This window comes from Capra hircus, chromosome 2 (assembly GCF_001704415.2).
Source record: "Capra hircus breed San Clemente chromosome 2, ASM170441v1, whole genome shotgun sequence".
Taxonomy (NCBI): domain Eukaryota; kingdom Metazoa; phylum Chordata; class Mammalia; order Artiodactyla; family Bovidae; genus Capra; species Capra hircus.
Genome location: NC_030809.1, coordinates 68,494,041 through 68,517,204, shown reverse-complemented (window position 1 = coordinate 68,517,204; position 23,164 = coordinate 68,494,041). Strand labels below are relative to the sequence as shown.

Below are 23,164 nucleotides of genomic sequence, written 5' to 3'. Positions count from 1 at the left end.
TAGCTACTCAACATTATGTCCAGTAAACATATCATACCATATTTAATTGAATTAATTTTAATCATCAAATTCATTTCTATTTTTGATACTAAAAAGTATTCAAAGGTAAACATTATTCCTATAAATATATATTTCTAGATATCAAAAGGTACCTAGGCAAAGTGTATGTGTACATATGTCTTTGCTTAGGTTTTGATATAGAATGTAAAATTGGCCCTCCACAAATAGTTTAATAATTTACTGTCTAAACAGTAATGCATGTCACCAGAGATGACTTTTTACCCCTTCTTCCTTCCTTTTATATGCCTGAGGATGCCACCTAAATTGATGTGCCCAGAGAGAGAGAAATGATAGGGACAGAGAGCTTAGCAGCCAATAGTCAGGAAGACTACTTTTGTAGTACTAGATGCTAAGCTACATTTGAGAGCTTCCCCATTGACTGAAAATAGATTTATCTGTTTGAACTGTCTTACCAAATGAAAGTAGTAAAATTTTGCAAACATTTGTCTCTCTTACACAGTTTGTAGGTAAACAAAAATACATTGGTTATACACCAGGCTACAAATTAGTGTTTAGGATATATTCATTGCATAAATGGACGATTTTCCTTACAAATATTTTAGTGTTTTTTCCCCTTCAGTTACAAAACTAATGCTTGTTAAAATAATTCCAAAATATAAAAGTAGAAAAAAATTATGACATTTTCCTCCAGTATTCTTTAAAGTATTATTATAATTTTACGTAAACTACAGCATTTTATCCTGATATTTTAATTTAGAAGCAAAATCGTCCCATAGTGGTAAACAATTTTGAGTGCAATTCTTTTGAATATTCATATTTAGTTGACTGGGTGTACCTTCCCAGGTGGCACTAGTGGTAACAGATATGCCTGCAATTCAGGAGACCTGTGTTCAATCCCTGGGTAGGGAAGTTCCTCTGGAGACGGGCATGGCAACCCCCTCCAGTATTCCTGCCTGGAAAATGCCATGGACAGAAGAGTCTGGCGGGATACAATCCATAGAGTTGTAAAGAGTCAGATGATTGAAGTGATAGCACTCACACACCTACTTAACCATGATTGTTCAATGTTTCAATTAGTGACAATTAGCTGTAGTTATAGATTTCACTATGTATAAAACTTACTTTATTATAAATTATTTATTTAATTTTAGTTAACAGAACTGGAATTCCTATATCAAAAGTAAAATATTGTTAAGCCCTATATATTTCTGGATACTTTATATATAAATATGAGAAAACACAATTTATGAATGAGGTTTCTCTGCTTTTATATATTCTGTTAAAGATAATAAAAATAAAAACTGAGTCTTCCAAAAATCTATATAGTTCAGTTCAGTTCAGTTCAGTCACTCTGTCGTGTCTGACTCTTTGCGAACCCATGAATTGCAGCATGCCAGGCCTCCCTGTCCGTCACCAACTCCCGGAGTTCACTCAAACTCATGTCCATCGAGTCAGTGATGCCATCCAGCCATCTCATCCTCTATTGTCCCCTTCTCCTCCTGCCCCCAATCCCTCCCAGCATCAGAGTCTTTTCCAATGAGTCAACTCTTCGCATGAGGTGGCCAAAGTATTGGAGTTTCAGCTTCAGCATCATTCCCTCCAAAGAAATCCCAGGGCTGATCTCCTTCAGAATGGACTGGTTGGATCTCCTTGCAGTCCAAGGGACTCCCAAGAGTCTTCTCCAACACCACAGTTCAAAAGCATCAATTCTTCGGCACTCAGCTTTCTTCAGAGTTCAACTCTCACATCCATACAGGACCACTGGATAAACCATAGACTTGACTAGATGGACCTGTGTTGGCAAAGTAATGTCTCTGCTTTTGAATATGCTATCTAGGTTGGTCATAACTTTCCTTCCAAGGAGTAAGTGTCTTTTAATTTCATGGCTGCAGTGATTTTGGAGCACCCCAGGATAAAGTCAGACACTGTTTCCACTGTTTCCCCATCTATTTCCCATGAAGTGATGGGATCAGATGCCATATCTTAGTTTTCTGAATGTTGAGCTTTAAGCCAACTTTTTCACTCTCCTCTTTCACTTTCATCAAGAGGCTTTTTAGTTCTTTTTCACTTTCTGCCATAAGAGTGGTGTCATCTGCATATCTGAGGTTATTGATATTTCTCCCAGCAATCTTGATTCCAGCTTGTGCTTCTTCTAGCCCAGCATTTCTCATGATGTACTCTGCATATAAGTTAAATAAGCAGAGTGACAATATACAGCCTGACGGACTACTTTTCCTATTTGGAACCAGTCTGTTGTTCCATGTCCAGTTCTAACTGTTGCTTCCTGACCTGCATATAGGTTTCTCAAGAGGCAGGTCAGGTGGTCTGGTATTCCCATCACTTTCAGAATTTTCCACAGTCTATTGTGATCCACACAGTCAAAGGCTTTGGCATAGTCAATACAGAAATAGATGTTTTCCTGGAACTCTCTTGCTTTTTTGATGATCCAGTGGATATTAGCAATTTGAAAATCTATATAAGCTGACATAAAATTCCTTCTGAGTAGAGTGTGCAATATGCAGTATTGGAAACAGTTTAATTCAAGCAACGATGCAAACTCTTTTTTTACAATAGACCACTTTAGATAGTTTCCTTTCACCTTCTCCCTATGGCATTCCTTATGTAGACTCTAATTTCTGAGGTCCCGTATTTGGAAGTATAATATCCTCTATCTTACAATGTAAGTTGCAGTTAAGAAACGGTTTTTGTCAAGGACATGGCTCCCTTTTTCCTCTCTAATATGGGATAAGCAGAGTTGCGGTCATGTTAAGTGGTTCAGATTTATAAGCATAAGCAATTGCCCAGTTATCTTCCAAAGCTGTGTTAAATGAAAAATTTTATATGTTGGTGAATTCATTCACTCTCTCTATTCAGCAGTACAGAGTTTTGCTCATGAGAGCTGACAATTTCACTTGGAATAATTTTAAATTATTCATTACAAATACTGTAGAAAATAGCATGCCCCCAACCCTCAATTCTATCACCTAATCAACCCAATACGATTTTTTTCATTACATTTCACTGTTGTATCTGATAAGGACATTGTCTGAAAACAATTCTCTTACCTCACATGTTGAATAGACAATAAATTAAAGCATGCTATTTTTAAGCACTGCAATATTTCCCATACTTAAAAGCTGCAAAAATTAAACAGAATTTATTATAAGAAATGAATTAACAGTGTATAATTAGGTGAAAAGCATGTGTGTCATTAAACTTTTACTGATACCAATGTTTTCCACTTGTGAATATAAATATCAGTATTGAACTGTCTGAGTAAGATAAACTATCTGCCAATTCAAGGAAAGGTGCCTGGTTTCTGATGTCCCAAATAAAAACATTTTATTTCCTAGATTTTCAGTTCTTTTAAAAATTAATGAAGTTACTAGTTTTATTGCTGCTCTTTGAAAATTAAAAGTGAAAAATGAGTTCAGTTTGAAGCATATTGCCATGTTGCCCTTGTCAAAATTCATAATCAGTGTTTCTATTCTACAAAGTTAATATAATAGAGATTGTGGTTTCACAGAAAGAAAGAATTATTTCTGTGAAGTAAAATAATTATTCTTTCCTACTTTGTTAAATTACCTTTCCTGTGATTATATTTCTACTGAAGGCGGATGGAAAATTAAGGTAAAGACACCCCCTCATAAAGACTAGCCAAGTCTCTTGTTATTTATTTTAAATTTACTGTATGGGCATCTACCATATTGTGATTGGTAATGGGATTATTTACCCAGAGTAGAGATCAAACTTAATATGCTCACTGTTATGATATAACTAGATACTATTATTGGAAAAATAGCTTATGAGTCTTATAACTATACAAGATAGTCTATGATATTACATGTGAATGAAGTGCCACTTATTCCCCAAGCCCACAGTGGCTGAGGCAGACATAAAATAAGCAAAGAAATTATAGGTGTTTGAATAAAGTGCAAAGGTTTGTGAGGTTGTTATTATGGCTACCAACAAGAGATATTTTGCTTCTACACTTAGAAGTATATTTTGATCCTAGATGCATCATTGAATGTGTAATTTTAATTTTCTGTACATTGTTTTCAAACAATTTTCATGTCATTGGATTTTTACTCATGATCACTTTTAATATGGTCACTCTTATTTCCTTAAAAGACACATAAACACACACCAAAATTCTCTGAAAATCAAAGTATAATCAATCTAGAAATCTGTGAAAAAAGCCTATCTCCAAACAAATATTGATCAGAATCTCTTTACTTTTTAATGTTTTGAGATTTTGTTCATCGAGAAATTGAGCACCAAAGATGCATTAAAACCTTGAGCTGTTAGTATTCTTTCTGTCCTTGGCTCACTCAAAACAGGAACAAAATGAGTAAGTAAGGCCATTCACTGGGTGGTTGTCCTGTGGAAATTTGACAATTAAATATGAGACTTCAGAACTCCACAACAAATTTTAGGCTGTGTCAAATCTCAGAAATTTGTTTTTATCTTTACATTTATACTTTTTTTCAACAAATGCTTATAAAGTGCTATAATTTATCAGACAGTATATGAAGAAGTTAAAATAAATTACATTCTTGTTGTTGACTTTGACCAGCTAGAACTCCCTTTAAGAATATGGAATAGTTGATTTAGGGAGATGTTTGAAATATCAATGTGTACAAAAAGTCACAAGTATTTTTTTTTTGAAAAAAGATTCTAATACCACCTGTACATAGTTAATTGACCATTTAATTTCTGCCTTAAGTAGTCTAAAAAAGTGTACATTTAATAAAACTTTCCCACTTCAAAATCTTAGATTCTTTATATATTTACACCAAACATGTTATTCATGTTTAACATGTTATTCAGCTAATAGCAACAATGGTAACTTTGTATTTAAAACATTTGAAAGTAAAGTATACTTTCTAAATTTATGGTGGGTTAAAGTATATATGTGGTTCCAAATAGGAAAAGGAGTACGTCAAGGCCGTATATTGTCACCCTCCTTATTTAACTTATATGCAGAGTACATCACCCACTCCAGTGTTCTTGCCTGGAGAATCCCAGGGATGGGGAAGCCTGGTGGGCTGCTGTCTATGGGGTCACACAGAGTCAGATACGACTGAAGCAACTTAGCAGCAGTGGAGTACATCATGAGAAATGCTGGGCTGGAAGAAGCGCAAGCTGGAATCAAGATTGCCAGGAGAAATATCAATAACCTCAGATATGCAGATGATACCACCCTTATGGCAGAAAGTGAAGAGGAACTAAAAAGCCTCTTGATGAAAGTGAAAGAGGAGAGTGAGAAAGTTGGCTTAAAGCTCAGCATTCAGAAAACTAAGATCATGGCATCTGGTCCCATCACTTCATGGCAAATGGATGGGGAAACAGTGGAAACAGTGTCCAACTTCATTTTGGGGGGCTCCAAAATCACTGCAGATGGTGATTGCAGCCATGAAATTAAAAGATGCTTACTTCTTGGAGGGAAAGTTATGACCAACCTAGATAGCATACTCAAAAGCAGAGACATTACTTTGCCAACAAAGGTCCATCTAGTCAAGGCTGTGGTTTTTCCAGTAGTTGTATATGGATGTGAGAGTTGGACTGTGAAGAAAGCTGAGTGCCAAAGAACTGATGCAATGAACACATGTAAGCATGTAAAAGTAAGGAAAGATCTTTAACAGAAGAATATCATTCAGTTGCTCAATCCTATTTCTTGGCAACCCCATGAACTGCAGCATACAGGCTTCCCTGTTCTTCGTCATCTCCAGGACCTTGCTCAAACTCATATCCATTGAGTTGGTGATGCCATCCAAACATCTCATCCTCTGCCATCGTCTTTTTCTCCTGCCTTCAACCTTTCCCAGTATCAAGGTCTTTTCTAATGAATCTTTTATTTGCATCAGGTGGCCAAAGTATTGGAGCTTCAGTTTCAACATCAGTCCTTCCAATGTATAGTCAGGACTGATTTCCTTTAGGTTTGACTTATTTGATCTTTTGCCATCCAAGACACTCTCAAGAGTCGTCTCCAACATCACAGTTTGAAAACATTAATTGTTTGGTACTCAGCTTTCTTTATGGTTCAACACTCACATCCGTACATGACTACTGGAAAAACCATAGCTTTGATTAAATGAAACTTTTTTGGCAAAGTAATGTCTCTGTTTTTTAATATGCTGTCTAGGTTTGTCATAGCTTTTATTCCAAGGAACAAGCATCTTTAAATTCCATGGCTGCAGTATCCATCTGCAGTGATTTTCAAGCAGAAGAAAAGAAATTCTGTCATTGTTTTCATTGTTTCCCCATCTATTTGCCATGAAGTGATGGGACCAGATGCCATGATCTTAGTTTTCTGAATGTTGAGTTTTAAGCCCGCTTTTTCACTCTCCTCTTTCACCTTCATCAAGAGGCTCTTTAGTTCCTCTTTGCTTCAGAAGAATACTATGTAATAAATATAGAAGGGCTGTTACAGTGAGAAAATCACTTTGAAATGATAATTTAATTAAGGAAAGGTCATGAATCATTGACAAAACTACTGAGCAGATAGTTCATTGAAGAAAACCTAGTTACATAAAGTGCATTATCATCACACTTTTAATTTCAAGGTGAAATGTATTTTTGCAAAAAGTGTACCTCCCAGTTACCCTGTAAGCAGCATTGTTAAAAGTGAGAAGATGAGTACCAGTGTGTTTCCTGATGTGAAGTATAAGTTCAGTTCAGTTCAGTTGCTCAGTCATGTCCGACTCTTTGCAACCCCATGGACTGCAACATGCCAGGCCTTCCTGCCCATCACCAACTCCTTGAGTTTACTCAAATTCATGTCCATTGAGTCAGTGATACCATCCAACCATCTCATCCTGTGTCATCCCTTTCTCCTCCTGCCTTCCATCTTTCCCAGCATCACGGTCTTTTCAAATGAGTCAGTCTTTGCATCTGTGGCTGAAGTATTGGAGTTTCAGCTTCAATATCAGTCCTCCCAATGAATATTCAGGGTTGATTTTCTTTACAATGGGCTGGTTGGATCTCCTTGCTGTCCAAGGGACTCTCAAGAGTCTTCTCCAACACCACAGTTCAAAAGCATCAATTCTTCCACACTCGGTGAAGTAAAAGAGGTATCCATTATCACCTCTATAATATCCTTGCCAAAAATGTTAGTCTAAATTTTATCATAAAAAACAGATAATCCAGAATGCTGGGCATTCTATAAGACTGCTGGACCAAGGGTCTTAAAAATGTTCAATGTTTTAGAAATCAAAAAATGATAGGATAGCATTTACCTTAAAAGAGACTAAAGAGGCAACAACCCAGTGCAATTATCAGATAGATGATAGAAAGATAGATAGATAGATATAGATATAGAGATATTTGGGTTACTTAGGGCAATGTGGATATTAGAATATAGACTATACATCTAGATGATATTAATGTTATTATTATTTGAACTGTGGTGTTGGAGAAGACTCATGAGAGTCTTTTGGACTGCAAGCAGATCCAACCAGTCAATCCTAAAGGAAATAGTCCTGAGTATTCAATGGAAGGACTGAGGCAGAAGCTGAAGCCTCAATACTTTGGCTACCTGATGTGAAAAAGTCACTCACTGGAAAAGACCTTGATGCTGGGAAAGATTGAGGGGAGGAGGATAAGGGCACAAGAGAGGATGAGATGGTTGAATGGCATCATCCAGTCAACGGACATGAGTTTGAGCAAGCTCCTGGAGTTGATGATAGACAAGGAAGCCTGGCATGCTGCAGTCCATGGGGTCACTAACAGTTAGACATGACTGAGCACTGAAATGAATGTTCTTATTTGGGGCTTCCCAGGTGGTGCTAGTGGTAAAGAATCTGCCTGCCAGTGCAGGAGATGCAAGAGATGTGGGTTCAATCCCTGGAGTAGGAAATGGCAACCTACTCCAATATTTTTGCCTGGAAAATTCCATGGGCAGAAGAGCCTGACAGGCTACAGTCAAATAGCTGGACATGACTGAGCAACTGAGCACATAGCACACACAATGTTATTTTCATAGGAGTGATATGCCATTTGCTTATATGAAAAAATATTCTTACTTTTGAGAAATGCATACTGAAATATTTAGAGCCAAAATAGTCCGATGTTTTCAACTTAGTTTCAAATGACTCAGCATACAAATAAAGGGGGAGGGTGAATATTTGAAATGTTGATGTTTGGTGAATCTCAGTAACACTCAAATAGATATTCATGTCCTTTTCATTAACCTTTCTACAACTTTGATAATTTTCTTAATGTAAAGGTGATGGGACATAAATGGGACATGCTGCTAAGCTGCTAAGTCACTTCAGTCATGTCCCACTCTGTGTGACACCATAGATGGCAGCCCACCAGGCTCCCCTGTCCCTGGGATTCTCCAGGCAAGAACACTGGAGTGGGTTGCCATTTTCTTCTCCAATGCAAGAAAGTGAAAAGTGAAAGTGAACTCACTCAGTCGTGTCCTGTCATGTACTGGAGTGGGTTGCCATTGCCTTCTGCCATTATGTGGGACATAATGGGATATAATTTCATACTTATTAATTTGACAGAAAAATTAGTCATGAAATTAACACTTGGTGAGGAAGTGGAGAAAATGTGGAGCAACAGAAACTGATACTGCTAGTAAATTATAAATTGGCACAGCTTTTGAAAATCATCTGTCACTATTGGCAGGCTCCCCAAGTGACTCAATGGTAAAGACTCCGTCTGCCAAGAAGGAGACTCAGGTTTGTTCCCTGGGTGGGGAAGATCTCCAGGAGAAGAAAATGGCAACCCACTCCAGTATTCCTGCCTGAGAAATCCCACAAACAGAAGATCCTGGTGGACTCAAGTCCATAAGGTCTCAAAAGAGTCTGACACAACTTAGCAACTAAACAAGATTGAGTTAGGTAGAAGATACATATCTTTTGACAAAACAATCCTACATATCAGTATTGTGGTTTTTTTTTTAAATTTTTTAATTGAAGGATAATTGCTCTACAGAATTTTGTGGTTTTCTGTCATGCTTCAAGAGTCAGCCATAGGTATACCCATGTCGCTTCCCTCTCAGACCTCCCTCCCTTTTCCTTTCCCACCCACCCTTCAGAGGAGCTCTTCTGCAGAGCCCCTGTTTGAGTTCCCTGAGTCTTACAGCAAATTCCCATTGGCTCTCTGTTTTACACATGGCATTGTAAATTTCTGTTACTCTCTATATACATCCCCCCTTCTCCCTCCTCTCCTGCCACCTTGTCTGTTGGTCTGTTCTCTATGTCTGTTTCTCCATTGCTGCCCTGAAAATAAATTCATCAGTGCCATTTCTTCAGATTCCATATATATGTGTCAGTGTACAGTATTTATATTTCTCTTTCTGACTTACTTCATTTTGTATAATGGACTCTAGTTTTGTCCACCTCATTAGAATGTATTCAAATGTGTTCCTTTTTTTTGGCTGAGTGATATTCCATTGTATATCTGTACCATAGCTTCTTTATCCATTCATCTATTGATGGACATCTAGGTAGTTTCCATGTTCTAGCTATTTTAAATAGAGCTGCAGTGAACACTGGGGTACATGTGTCTTTTTCAGTTTTGATTTCCTCAGGGTATATGCCTAGAAATGGAATTGCTGGGTCTTATGATGGTTTTATTCCTAGCTTTTTTAAGGAGTCTCCATACCATCTTCTATAGAGGCTGTATCAGTTTACATTCCCACCAGCAATGCAAGAGTGTTCCCTTTTTTCCACACCCTCTCCAGCATTTATTGTTTGTAGATTTTTGATGATGGCCATTCTGATTGGTGTGAGGTGGTATCTTATTATAGTTTTGATTTGCATTTATCTGATAATGAGATGTTGAGCATCTTTTCATGTGCTTGTTAGCCATGTGTATGTCTTCTTTGGAGACATGTCTCTTCAGGTCCCTTTCCCACTTTTTGATTGTGTTGTTTGCTTTTTTGGTATTGAGTCATATAAGCTGCTTGTATATTTTGGAAATTAATTCTTTATCAGTTGTTTCCCTTGTTATTATCTTTTCCATTCTGAGCGTTGTCTTTCACCTTGTTTGTAGTTTCCTTTGTTGTGAAAAAGCTTTTAAGTTTAATTAGGTCCCACTTGTTTATTTTTGTTTTTATTTTCATTACTCTAGGAGGTGGGTCATAGATCTTGCTTTGATCTATGTCATCAAGTGTTCTGCTTATGTTCTCTTTTAAGAGTTTAATAGTTTGTGGTCTTACATTTAGGTCTTAATCCATTCTGTGTTTATCTTTGTGTGTGGCATTAGGTAAGTGATCTAATTTCATTCTTTTTAGCTGTCCAATTTTCCCAGCATTGTACCACTTATTGAAGAGGTTGTCTTTGCCCCATTATATATTCTTGCCTCCTTTGTCAAAAAATAAGGTACCAGGTACCCATGGGTGCATGGGTTCATATCTGGCTTCTCTACCTTGTTCCATTCATCTATATTTCTGTTTTTGTGCCAGTACCATACTGTCTTGAGGAGTGTAGCTCTGGTGTATAGTCTGAAGTCAGGAAGGTTGATTCCTCCAGCTCCATTCTTCTTTCTCAAGACTGTTTTGTTGTTGTTGTTGTTGTTTTGCTATTTTGAGTCTTTTGTGTTTCCATATGAATTGTGAAATTTTTCATTCCAGTTTGGTGAAAAAAGCCATTGGTAATTTGATAGGGATCACATTGAATCTGTAGACTGCATTTGGTAGTATAGTCATTTTCACAATATTGATTCTTTCCACCCAGAAACATGGAATATCTGTCCATCTGTTTGTATCATCTTTGATTTCTTTCATCAGTGTCTTATAGTTTTCTGTAAACAGATCTTTTTTTTTTTTCTTAGGTAGTTTTATTCCTAAATATTTTAATCTTTTTGTTGAAATGGGAATGGTATTGATTCCTTATTTTCTCTTTCTGATTTTTCATTGTTAGTATATAGGAGTGGAAGTGATTTCTGAGTATTGACATTGTATCCTGTGACTGCTGAATTCACTGATTAGCTCTAGTAATTTTCTAATAGTATCTTTTGGGTTTTCTATGTATAGTATCACGTTATCTGCAAACAGTGAGAGTTTTACTTCTTTTCTGATCTGGATTCCTTTTATTTCTTTTTCTTCTCTAATTGTTATTGTTAGGACTTCCAAAACTATGTTGAAGAATAGTGGTGAGAGTGGACACCCTTGTCTGTTCCTGATCTTAGAGGGAAAGATTTTAATGTTTCACCATTGAGAATAATGTTTGCTGTGGGCTTTTCATATATGGCCTTTTCTATGTTGAAGTAGGTTTCTTCTATGCCCATTTTTGAAGTGTTTTTTTTTTTTTTATCATAAATGGATGCTGGATTTTATCAAAGGCTTTTTCTGCATCTATTGAGATGATCATGTGGTTTTTATTTTTCAATCTGTTGATATGGTGCATCAACACCATTCTATGGTTTGCTAGAATTTTGTTGAAAATTTCTGCATCTATGTTCATCAGCGATATTGGCCTATAATTTTCTTTTTTGTGTGTTGTCTTTTCTTGGCTTTGGTACTAGGGTGATTGTAGCCTTGTAGAATGAATTTGGAAGTTTTCCTTCCTCTGCAATATTTTCAAAGAGTTTCAGAAAAATAGGCATTAGCTCTTCTCTGAATGTTTGATAGAATTCCCCTGTGAAGCCATCTGGCTCTGGGCTTGTTTTGGGGGAGATTTTTGATCACCATTTCAATTTCAGTGTTTGTAATTGGGTTGTTCATAATTTTGATTTCTTCCTGATTCAGTTTTGGGAGGCTGATCTTTTCTAAGTATCTCTCCATTTCCTCTAGGTTGTCCATTTTATTAGCATATTGTTGCTCATAATATTCTCTTATGATCCTTTGTATTTCTGTTGTCTGTTGCAACCTCTCCTTATTAATTTCTAATTTTATTGGTCTGATTTTTCTCCCTTTTTTTCTTGATGAGTCTAGCTAGTGGTTTGTCAATTTTGTTAATTTTCTCAAAGAATCAGCTTTTAGTTTTATTAATCTTTGCTATTGTTTCTTTCATTTCTTTTTCATTTGTTTCTGCTCTGATTTTTATGATCTTCCTTCTGCTGATGTTGGGTGGTTTCTGTTCTTCTTTTTCCAGCTGCTTTAGATGTAGAGTTAGGCTGTCTATTTGATGCTTTTCTTTCTTCTTGACTTATGGTTGTATTGCTATAAACCTCCCTCTTAGAACTGCTTTTGCTAAGTCCCATAGGTTTGGGGTCATCGTGTTTTCATTGTCATCTGTTTCTAGGAATCTTTTGATTTCTTTTTTTATTTCTTCAGTAAACTCTTTGTTATTTAGTACTGTATTGTTTAATCTCCATGAGTTTGTGATTTTTGCTGTTTTTTCCTGTAGTTGATAGTTGTAGTCTCATAGCATTATAGTCAGAAGATTCTTGATACAATTTCAATTTTCTTAAATTTACTGAGGCTTGATTTGTGGTCCAAGATGTGGTCTATCCTTGAGAATGTTCCATGTGCACTTGAGAAGAAAGTGTATTCTTCTGTATTTGGATGGAAAGTTCTGAAGATATCAATTAGGTCCATTTGGTCTAATGTTTCATTTAAGATTGGTGTTTCCTTATTGATTCTCAGTTTTGATGATCTGTCCATTGATGACAGTTGGGTGTTAAAGTCCCCTACTATTATTGTGTTGCTGTTGATTTCTCCTCCTATGTCTATTAGTTTGCCTCATGTATTGTGGTTCTTCTATGTTGGGTGCATGGATATTTACAATTGCTATGTCTTCTTCTTGGATTGATCCCTAGATCATTATGTAGTGTCCTTCTTCTTCTCTTATGATATTCTTTATTTTAAAGTCTATTTTGTCTGAAATGAGGATTGTCACTCCAGCTTTCTTTTGGTTTCCATTCACATGGAATATCTTATTCCAGCCTTTTACTTTCAGTCTGTATGTGTCTGTAGGTCTGAAGTGGGTCTCCTGTAGGCAGCATATATATGGGTCTTGTTTTTATATCCATTCAGTCAGTCTGTATCTTTTGGTTGGTGCATTTAATCCATTTACATTTAAGGTAATTATTGATACATATGTTCCTATTGGCCATTTCTTTATTATTTTGGGTTTGTTTTTGTAAGTCTTTCCTTTCTCTTGTGTTTACTGGCTATGTAAGTCCCTTTAGTATATGTTGCAAGGCTGGTTTGTTGGTGCTGAATTCTCTTAATTTCTCCTTGTCTGTAAAGCTTTTGATTTCTCCATCAATTTTGAATGAGATCGTTGGTGGGTAGAGTAATTGTGGTTGTAGGATTTTCTCTCTCAGTAGTTTAAGTATATCCTGCCATTCCCTTCTGGCTGAAAGATCTGTTGTTAATCATATGGGTTTTCTCTTGTACATTACTTGTTGCTTTTCCCTTGCTGCTTTTAATATTCTTTCTTTGTGCTTAACCTTTGTCTTGATGTGTTTCTCCTTGGGTTCATCCTGTAGGAGACTCTCTGCGCTTCTTGGACTTGATTGACTATTTCCCATGTTAGGGAAGTTTTCAACTGTAATTTCTTCTAAAATTTTCTCAGTGTCTTTCTTTTTTTCTTCTTCCTCTGGGACCTCTATAACTCAAATATTGGTGTGTTTAATATTGTCCCAAAGGTCTCTGAGGCTTTCCTCAATTCTCTTCATTCCTTTCCCTTTATTATGCTCTTCAGCAGTTATTTCCACCACTCTATCCTCCAGCTTACTTATCCATTCCTCTGCCTGTTATTCTGCTATTGGTTGCTTGTAGTGTATTTTTAATTTCAGTAATAGTGTTATTCATCTCTGTTTGCTTTTTCTTTATTTCTTGTATGTCCTTGGTCATTGTATTAACTGTGTTAAATGCTTCTTGCATTTTCTCCATTCTATTTTCAAGTCTTGGGAGCATCTTTACTATCATTATTTTGAATTCTTTTTCAGGGAGCTTACTTATTTCCTCTTTATTTATTTAGTCTTTTGAATTTCTACCTTGCTCTTTCATTTGTGTTGTATTTCTCTGTCTTTTCATCATCATCTTTTTTTTTTTTTTTTTTTTTTTGGTAACTTGGTCCATTTGAAGTCTCCTTTTTCCGGGCTTTAGGGTTGTATTACTTCTTCCTTTTGATTTTTGCCCCTGGAGGGAAATGTTAATTGGGTGGTTTGTGTTGATTTCTTGTTGGGGTGACTTGTGCCTATGTTCTAGTGGGAGGAGATAAAGTAGGTAATTACAGAAATACTGGGACATATACATACAGTTCCACTATACAGTTATAACCAAAGCGTTCTAAAGATAAAAAGTACAGGAGATTGACTTGATGAGCCAGGGAAACCAGAGGTGATATCAACCAATTGGAAGAAGAGTTAACTAATTCTCAGTCTGATAATCTGAGTACAAGCAGAAGGCCAATTGGGGAATATAGCATAGAGAGCTCAACAACTTAACTTGGTGAAAGCAGAGTGAGGGAAAAAAAGGGAGAATAAAAAAAGAGAGGAAAAAGGAAATAGGAGAAGGGCGAGAAAAAAGAAAAAGAAGGGATGGAGAAGAGGACTAAAATATAAAAAGAGAAAGAGAGAAAGAAAAAATAGAAAACAAAGATGAATAGACATGTGTGGAAAAGATATATATATATATATTCAGGAATAGCTACAGCCAGTAAAGAACAGTAGGAAAAGCAGTTGAATATATCCAAAACAAAATCCAAAAACTCCTCAAGTAAAAAGAAAAGAAAAAAAAGTGAGGGGAAAAAAGAAAAAAAAACCTAAAATGAATTTTTTTCTTGCCTTTTTTTTTTTTTGACAAAAACACAAAGAGGAAAACTCTGCAGCACTGCAGAAGGCTAATATGGAGGTGGAAATACGTAGGGGGAATAAACCATGTGATTTGTAAGAAAAAAAGCAAACAAAATCTTGAAATTATTTTTTTTTTTTAACAAGGAAAACAAAGAGGAAAACTCCACAGCATCGCAAAAAGCTAATGTGATAGTGAAAATATGTTGGGGAATAAGCAGTGTGATTTATAAGAAGAACAAATCTTAAAATGTGTGTGTGTGGTTTTTTTATAACAAGATAAAAAAGAGGAAAACACAGCACCGCTAAATGCTAGTGTGAAGGTGGAGATATATTGGGGGAATAAATGGTGTGATTTATAAGAGAAAAAAAGAAAAAGTAAAAAATGAAAAAGGAAAAAAAAATTAAAAAGGGTTTTCAAGGTCGCAGTTCTTGGCTGTGGAGTCTGCCTCTGTGGATAGGGTTGGGTTAGTGTCCTGTGATGTTCTCCTGGTTGGTGCCTGTGTTCTGGTTGACGGAGCCGGATCTTGTCTTTCTCAAGGGCAGTGCCGTTTCCAGTAGTAGGTTTTGGAGTGTCTGTGGGTTAAGTATGCCTTTGGGCAGTCCTAGCTTTCGCAGTGTTAGGGGTGTCTGTTTTCACAGCTGCTTCAAAGTGTCTCTCTCAGCATATATGCAGTGCAGCCAGTCCACTGCTTACCCCTGGGATCATTGCTGGTGATTCAGTTCCCCTGTCCCACCCTTCGCTGCTGGCAGAAACTTCCTAGGTAGGTGCTTGTATGGATCCTTCTGCGTCGCCGCGACTTGTGTGGGACTCCTTCAGCCCCCTAAGCTCACCCTCTGTGTCTCAGGGCTGTGTGCACTTGACTCTCAGTTCCCGAGCTCCACCTTCTGCGTCGCGAGGTTTATGTGCACTTGTTTCGTCTCACTGCCTGCACTCTTTGTCGTGGGGGTGTTTGTTCTTCTTCCAGCTGTGCCGGGAGGGTTGTGTGCGCTGCCCAAGTTTGTATGCCTTCCCACTATGGGCACCCTAATCCCGCCCTTTGCACAAGCTGTGTTTGTCTGCCTGGTACCTGGGCCTGCCCTCTGTGCTACTTGCTAGCTAGGTTTATCTGCCACGTCACACTGGCTACCTGGGACTGTCCTCTGTGCTGCAAGGGTTGTGTGCACTGGCTGGGTTTGTATGCCGCGCCACTCTCGGTTCCCAAGCCTGCTGTCTGTTTAGGGCCACAGTCCATGAGCTGTTAACGAGCTGAGAAGTACGGCTTTCTCTGTTTACTGCCCTCCAAGTCCCTGATTTGGAGACAGCAGTGGGCACCCCACTCCAGTACTCTTGCCTGGAAAATCCCATCGACGCAGGAGCCTGGTGGGCTGTAGTCCATGGGGTGGCGAAGAGTCAGACACGACTAAGCGACTTCGCTTTCACTTTTCACTTTCATGCATTGGAGAAGAAAATGGCAACCCACTCCAGTGTTCTTGCCTGGAGAATCCCAGGGACGGCAGAGCCTGGTGGGCTGCCGTCTATGGGGTCACATAGAGTCGGACACGACTGAAGTGACTTAGCAGCAGCAGCAGCAGCAGAAGTCCCTGATTTTCCAAGACTTCCTAGCTCCTCTTTGGGCCTATCTGTGAGGGAGTTTCCCTGTGCATGCTCCCACCCTCCTCTGGGGCAAGAGTTCCTGCCCAGAAGTTCTTCCTCTTTTCCCTTTTTGCCTCCCTTCTCTCTACTACTTCATTTCAGGGAACTTAGCCTGTCCCCCTGGAGGCCTGGGGTCTTCTGCTGTCACCTAGAGGTTACTTTGTAGGAGTTGCTCCATATCTTGATGAGTTTTTTATGTATTTCGGGGGAGGCTGGTGATCTCGTCTTACTCCTCTGCCATGTTCTCTGTGGTCCCTCCAGGAGTTTTCTCACTTACCAGCGTTTGTCTCAAGAAAACCCTGCCACATGCACAAGGAGACATTAATAAAGTAGTTCACAGACAACTTGTTTTAAAGAGCAAAAATTCGGAAAAACTCAAATATCAAAAAATAAAATTTTCTGTATTCATGCATACAATAAAATACCATATAGCAGTGAAAATAAACTATGTCTACAAGTATCAACATGAATTAATCTCAGAAATAAAGTATTAAGTGAAAATAGCAAATCTATCAATATTATTCTCAATATACATGCTGCAAAGGTTAAAAGCATATAACACTTAAAATCTATTTGAAATGAAGTTTGTTCTAAAAGTTTTATTCAAAGCTATTCAAGCTGTTTAGCTGTCGATCATTTAGATTAACGCTATCAAAGTCCTATGTCTGTATTAAATGCCAAGATGACTTCCTATGTCAAGGTGATGCTACCCATGTAGTCCTATGTGGAGATGTTTTCTGAATGATTTTCCTACAGCATAGGAATAAAAGTACTGTCTTGCCTGTAACTATGGTTATGTGAATGTGTATTCATTCTTGAGATTAAAAACAAGAAACTCAATGTTAGCTGAGAACTAAAGAATTAAAAGTGACAGGGTCAGTTAGCACTTTGGTGTTGACCAGAGAGATGCTATTTAAATAAAAGGGAAATCAATGTTTTCTATTTATTTGCAGAGTAAAAGTGAGCAAATTACCGTGCGGCATCTGACATCAGGAAACTGGGAAGTGATAAAGATCCTGGCATATGATGAAACTACACAAAAAATGTGAGCGTTTTTGATTCTCTGATCAAGTTGGAAGTCAGTGTTGTTAAATGCAATCTTATCTGCCAGATTTATTTTTTGCTTACCATGGTCCTAATCCAAGTAGCCTGGCCATGTAAAAAACAATCTTTAAGACTCTCCCTCAGCTTCACCCAAAAAGATGCTTACACAGACACATGCACGCGCGCACACATACAGAGTCACACTCAGAGAGATTGTGAGAGAGCATAGAAAAAAAAGTATGACAACATTTTAAGAAAAGATGTTTCCCAGATGGATCAAATCCCTGCTGTTGAATAATAGAAAAGCTCTTGCCTATTCTTTGGCAGTTGGAAAATTCAAGTGAAAACTCAGTTTTGCAAAAACTGATTGGTGCCTGATGTTTGTGTTTTTTTTTTTTTTCATGGGCAGTTACTTTCTGAGCACCGAGTCATCTCCCAGAGGGAGGCAGCTGTACAGGTAAGCAGTGTGAGAGGACCTTCCTGCACAAGTTGATTACTCAGGGGCCATCCACACAGCATAATCATAGGATGGAAAGATCTGAAGTTGCATTTTTGGTATGACTAGGAGAGAGCCAACTCAGTATGATAAAACTTCATCTCTCGACCATTGTGAGCCTAAAGGTTTGCAACTGGAGTGGACACCATCTTATTCCTCCTTTATTTTTCTCTCACTTGTTTTTATCCTTTCAAAATATCTTTTTTTTTTTTTTGAGGCTTGCATCGCTGAATGACACATATCACTAGCATTTCCTTATTTCCCAAATAGCTTTTTGTTCTGCTATGCCTCATTTAAAGTTTTCAGTATATGAGGCCCTCCCTGATCAAACCAGTCAATCCTAAAGGAAATCACTCCTAAATATTCATTTATTCTGAAGCTGGAGCTCCAATACTTTGGCCACCTGATGTGAAAAACTGACTCATTTAGAAACTGACCCTGATGCTGGGAAAGATTGAAGTCAGGAGGAGAAGGGGATGACAGAGGATCAGATGGTTGGATGGCATCACCAACTCGATGGACATGAGTTTGAACAAGCTCTGGGAGTGATGGTGGACAAGGAAGATTGGCATGCTGCAGTCCATGGGATCAAAAAGAGTTGGACAGGACTGAGCAGCTGAACTGAACTGAATTGGTGTCTCAGATGGTAAAGAATCCACCTGCAATGCAGGATACCCGGGTTCAATCCCTGGGTTAGGAAGATCCCCTAGAAAAGGGAATGGCTACCCATTCTGTCTTCTTGCCTGGAGCATCCCATGGACAGAGGAGCCTGGTGGGCCACAGTCCACGGGGTTGCAAAGAGTCAGAACTGACTGAAAGACTAAGCACACATGCAATACTGTACACATGTGATTTATTACACACATAATTTATTCCAAATTAAAGCACTGTGGACATTTAGTAGAGTAGATCAAGTGGCAGTTTTTCTCTCCCCACTCTCAGAATGTGTAAAATCCATAGATTGTTATTTAAGCCAGGCATGGCCCTTGCTTACCGAAATAGAGCTGTGGATGGGGACTATTTTTATCTCTCCAATTTTCCCAGATGGAAAGCTATATTCATAAAAGGGTTTAAGGTCATACCTATTTAGTATTAAAAATGCCTCCTCACTCAGCAAGCTTTCACCAGGGCTTCCCAAGAATGACTTTCATTTTTGTCTGGCAAGCAACTTATTAATTCTAGACATCATATATCCTTTCTAATTTCTGTTTCACAGATCCATTTTTAAAGTGTCAAAACTGCCATGGCATATTCTCAGTGGAAATTCATCATGTTTGAAGCAGTGTCACCAGTGATTCTTACCAAGTAGCCTAGACTTTCCTTTGAGAGCAAAAATGGATGTTTCAAGTACCCTTACTCACTCTAGTTCATCCACACACTCTTATTTATGCATAAATCACTGTCATCTGAAGTGAGCCTCTCCTCGTTTTAATCACATATCACAGTATGTCATTTTTACATTCTTTGTTTTTTTTTCTCTTAGACTCTGGAACACATGTTCTCAATTCTAACGACTTCCAAAGGAAGAACAGCTATTTATTTAAAGAGACTGATTCTAATTTTAGCTTAGACGTCTTGATCAAAGTATTGGTCACTTTCTAGTTTTGGTTACCTAAAACTTATCTTTCTTAAAGCTTATATTGTGGTTAATATTGGCAGTCAAGAACAATCCTTTAGAGATCTAGAAATACTTGACTGATATTTTATTTCTCTCATTTTGTAAAACCCTTAAAGAAAAAATGAGTGTCAGAAAATTACATTTGGCTAAGTTCAGCTAATGGAGCTACTTCATTCTCTCCTTTTATTAGCCTAAAAATGTGATTTGAGTAACAAAGAGTTCTTAGATTTGTGTGCTTGTCCTATGGGCTTCTCAGACAGTAAAGAATCTACCTTGAATGCAGGAGATTTGGGATGGATTCCTGGGTCAAGAAGATCCCCTTTGAAGGAAACGGCAACCTCCTCCAGTATTCCTACCTGGAGAATTCCATGGACAGAGAAGCCTAGCAGGCTACAATCCATGGGGTCACAAAGAGTCAAACATGACTGAACGAGTAATAAGCTTGTGGGTTTCCGAGGTGGCACTAGTGGTACAGAACCTGCCTGCCAACGTAGGACATGTAAGAGACGGATTTGATCCCTGCGTTGGGAAGATCTCCCGGAGGAGGGCATGGCAACCTACTGCAGTATTCTTGCCTGGAGAATCCCCATGGAAAGAGAGCCTGGAGGGCTATAGTCTACAGGGTCACAAAAAGCTGTACACAACTGAAGCAAATGAGAACACACACGTGTCTCTAGTGACTGAGGCAAAGCAATACGACAGTCAATATATCTATGACCTGTACTACTGTAGAAGACTGGGTTATAACAAAAATGTACAACCAACAAATTTTTCTTTACATGGCTCGTCAAGTGCCAGTTGACTTGACTATAAGATACTGTTAGTGTTTAACCCAAAAAACGTAATCATTGCCTTGTCCAGGTCCATAAAAATATTAATTGGTTGGTTTAATCTATGGGATTAACAGAATCAGAATTGCTACCATATTCAGTGTCATAATTTTGTCTCAAAGTATGCTTTTCTTTATTTTTAATCATTTCATAATCTAAATAATGAGAAAATACCAATATAAATTTTTAGGGAACTTAGATCTGAAAAATTATATGACAGAGTAGAGAGAGAGAAAAGTTAAATTCTGTGTGTGACTGCCACACATTCATAGTGTCTCTGTGGCAATAGTTCTGCAATATTGTGACTGAAATTAACCATATACTTGAAAACTGGCTAAAATGGTGAATGTTGTTTTAACACAGTTTAAAAGAAAAAAAAAGGCTATGATTTATCATAAGGCTAAAACTAGCTAATGTGTTTAAGTGCCTATTATATTGATCACTTTGGGTGTAAAGGAAAATTTGAGTTTATAATGAACCCAAAATGTTTCAAGTGTGAAGTTGTGACTTTGTGAAGTATAGTATACTGTGTGTTTTATTCCAAAATAAAACAGAATATTTTGTGCAGCCAAGTTTTTAAAAATGTATCATTAGCAGTGTTTCTGTCTAGCAGCACAGATAATTTATGATTATTCATAATTTATTAGTTCTTTCAACTAATATTATTGCTAGTGACTATGCTTGTCTGTGTGGGTAATTTCCTTTTAGACTTTACAAAGAAATATCTATAAAAATATAACTAAGAATAAGTTATATTGAATCCTGGGAAAGTCAGTTTCTTTAAAGCGTGTATAACTATATACATGTTACATATGTATAGGTGTTCATAATTTTAATTTTTTTACTGAGAAGAAAAATGTGTATATCTTAACATTAGTAATGGAAATTGACTTTGCATTTTTATGATAACTAATAATTTATGAGGAACTTCAACATAAGTAATACTGTAACTTCTTTATGTTAATATTAAAATAATGATACCACACATCTAAGTACCTAGAATAGTAGTATTTCTCACTTTCTTTTTCTTTCCCCAGTGCTTCTACTGAAGGCTTATTGAATCGTCAATGCATTTCATGTAATTTTATGAAAGAACAATGCACATATTTTGATGCCAGTTTTAGTCCCATGAATCAACATTTCTTATTACTCTGTAAAGGTAATAGTTGATTTCTGTTAAAATTTATTTTATCAATTTTGTTTGATCAGTATCTATTACTATAAGTAGTAATGATTACCCTTAATATATGATTTTATATTCCTTGTTTACACAAGTTTTTGTTAAAAAGTAATAAATAAGGGTTTTTTTGTGATATAAATTGTATCCATTACTTTATTTAAAAGACAGAAATTAGAAGTAAGTCAGTATATAAACAGGCACATGATCAATAAGTGCTATTTTATATGAATCTTTTTAAAAAGTGATAAACATTTACATTAGCAAAGTCATCGTAGAAAAATAAACTAACTTACCTAGACTTTAGGAAAAGCAGTACTTTCCTTGTTGAAATAATGGCTTTGTTGTTAAGAAATTTAGGACCTACAAAAATTTAATTCTTTGGGTCTAGTCTCCTTAAATTTTGAGAAAGTGTGTTCACCCCAGTAATTTCTTCTATATGATAATAGTATGCTAAGTCTTACCTAGTGGTAAGTATGTCTAGGTTATACTAGTAGGAATCATTGTACCTTTAACAGGCTACTCTGATGAAATCAGAGATATCCTCTTATAACGCAATAAATTGAATGTTGCAGCTTTAGCTGGTATCTTGTGCAGTCCTGTTTTAAGATACCATGAGGAATAGACCAATACTTGCTCTTTGTCTTTATTTTTTTCTCTTGACACCTTAAATAATCAAAACAGAAATGTACTTGTTTGATGACACCAGAGAAAAACCATTGGCCTCCAAATAGAGTTCATTAGAGAAGTGAAGTTTCAAGATAACATCTTATAGTTACACTTGAATTGTCCAGTGTATTTGAAATAACTATTCCACATATTTTTAAATTAATATAAGATTAGCTCCAAAATTTAATTTGTCTTGTGGATGAAATATTTCTAATATGCATGCATTCTTTCTTTCTTGGCTGAGTGGTAAATAGAATTGAATCTTGGATGAGAGGGTAAAGGGTCACAGGTTTGGGAATCAACTGACAGATCAGTGACTATTCTATTAAAGACTAAAGAAAAAGACAGTAGGGTGCATTAGATTGGCTAAAACCATAGAAATATTGAAGTATGTGGCATTTTAGAGAAGGGAGGATCTTAGCAATAATCTTGTAAATAGTTTCTCTCCCCATATGTTTTTACTTTTCTGAATAAAATATGCATAGAAAGGAATGAAATCTAATAATCTGATTTCTATTTCATTATGTTTTAACTATGAAATGCTTACATGTGGAAAAAAGAATTCTGTCATCTAACCTTCTAATAATTATTATTTAGATGTTTTTAAAATGTTTCTACATATATTTATAAAATCCAGGTCCAGGGGTTCCAGTGGTCAGCCTACACAGCACAGACAATCCAGCAAGTAAGTACATGAACACAACAATGCAGAATAGTCATGATTGGCATCAGTCTTTGATATGATCTTATTCATTCTGAGTTTTGTACTCTATAGAACCTTCTTCAAAGGAGCCCTCAGACTGGGGAAATAGGCATAGGTACCAGCAATATGACCTTGTGTGTGTAAGAGAAATAGTAAAGCAAATGGGTCGGGCTGCCTTATAATTGGAGTTGGATCTTATCAATGTATTCCCAAAATAGGATATCTCCTGTATCTAGATTGACTGAGGAGTAATTGATGAAGTTCATTTAG

At 36.9% G+C, this 23,164-nt stretch overlaps 1 protein-coding gene across 2 annotated transcripts in view; it reads left to right on the top strand.

Annotated features, from left to right (window-relative positions):
- The window catches only part of DPP10 (dipeptidyl peptidase like 10), a 771,622-nt gene that overhangs the window by 696,654 nt on the left and 51,804 nt on the right, over window positions 1–23,164 (top strand). For both annotated transcript variants that reach the window (XM_005676208.3, XM_005676210.2), the window contains exons 14-17: window positions 17,311–17,402; window positions 17,811–17,858; window positions 21,383–21,504; window positions 22,829–22,876. In XM_005676208.3, coding sequence (XP_005676265.1) covers window positions 17,311–17,402; window positions 17,811–17,858; window positions 21,383–21,504; window positions 22,829–22,876 — 310 coding nt within the window. The remainder of the gene's footprint in view (window positions 1–17,310; window positions 17,403–17,810; window positions 17,859–21,382; window positions 21,505–22,828; window positions 22,877–23,164) is intronic.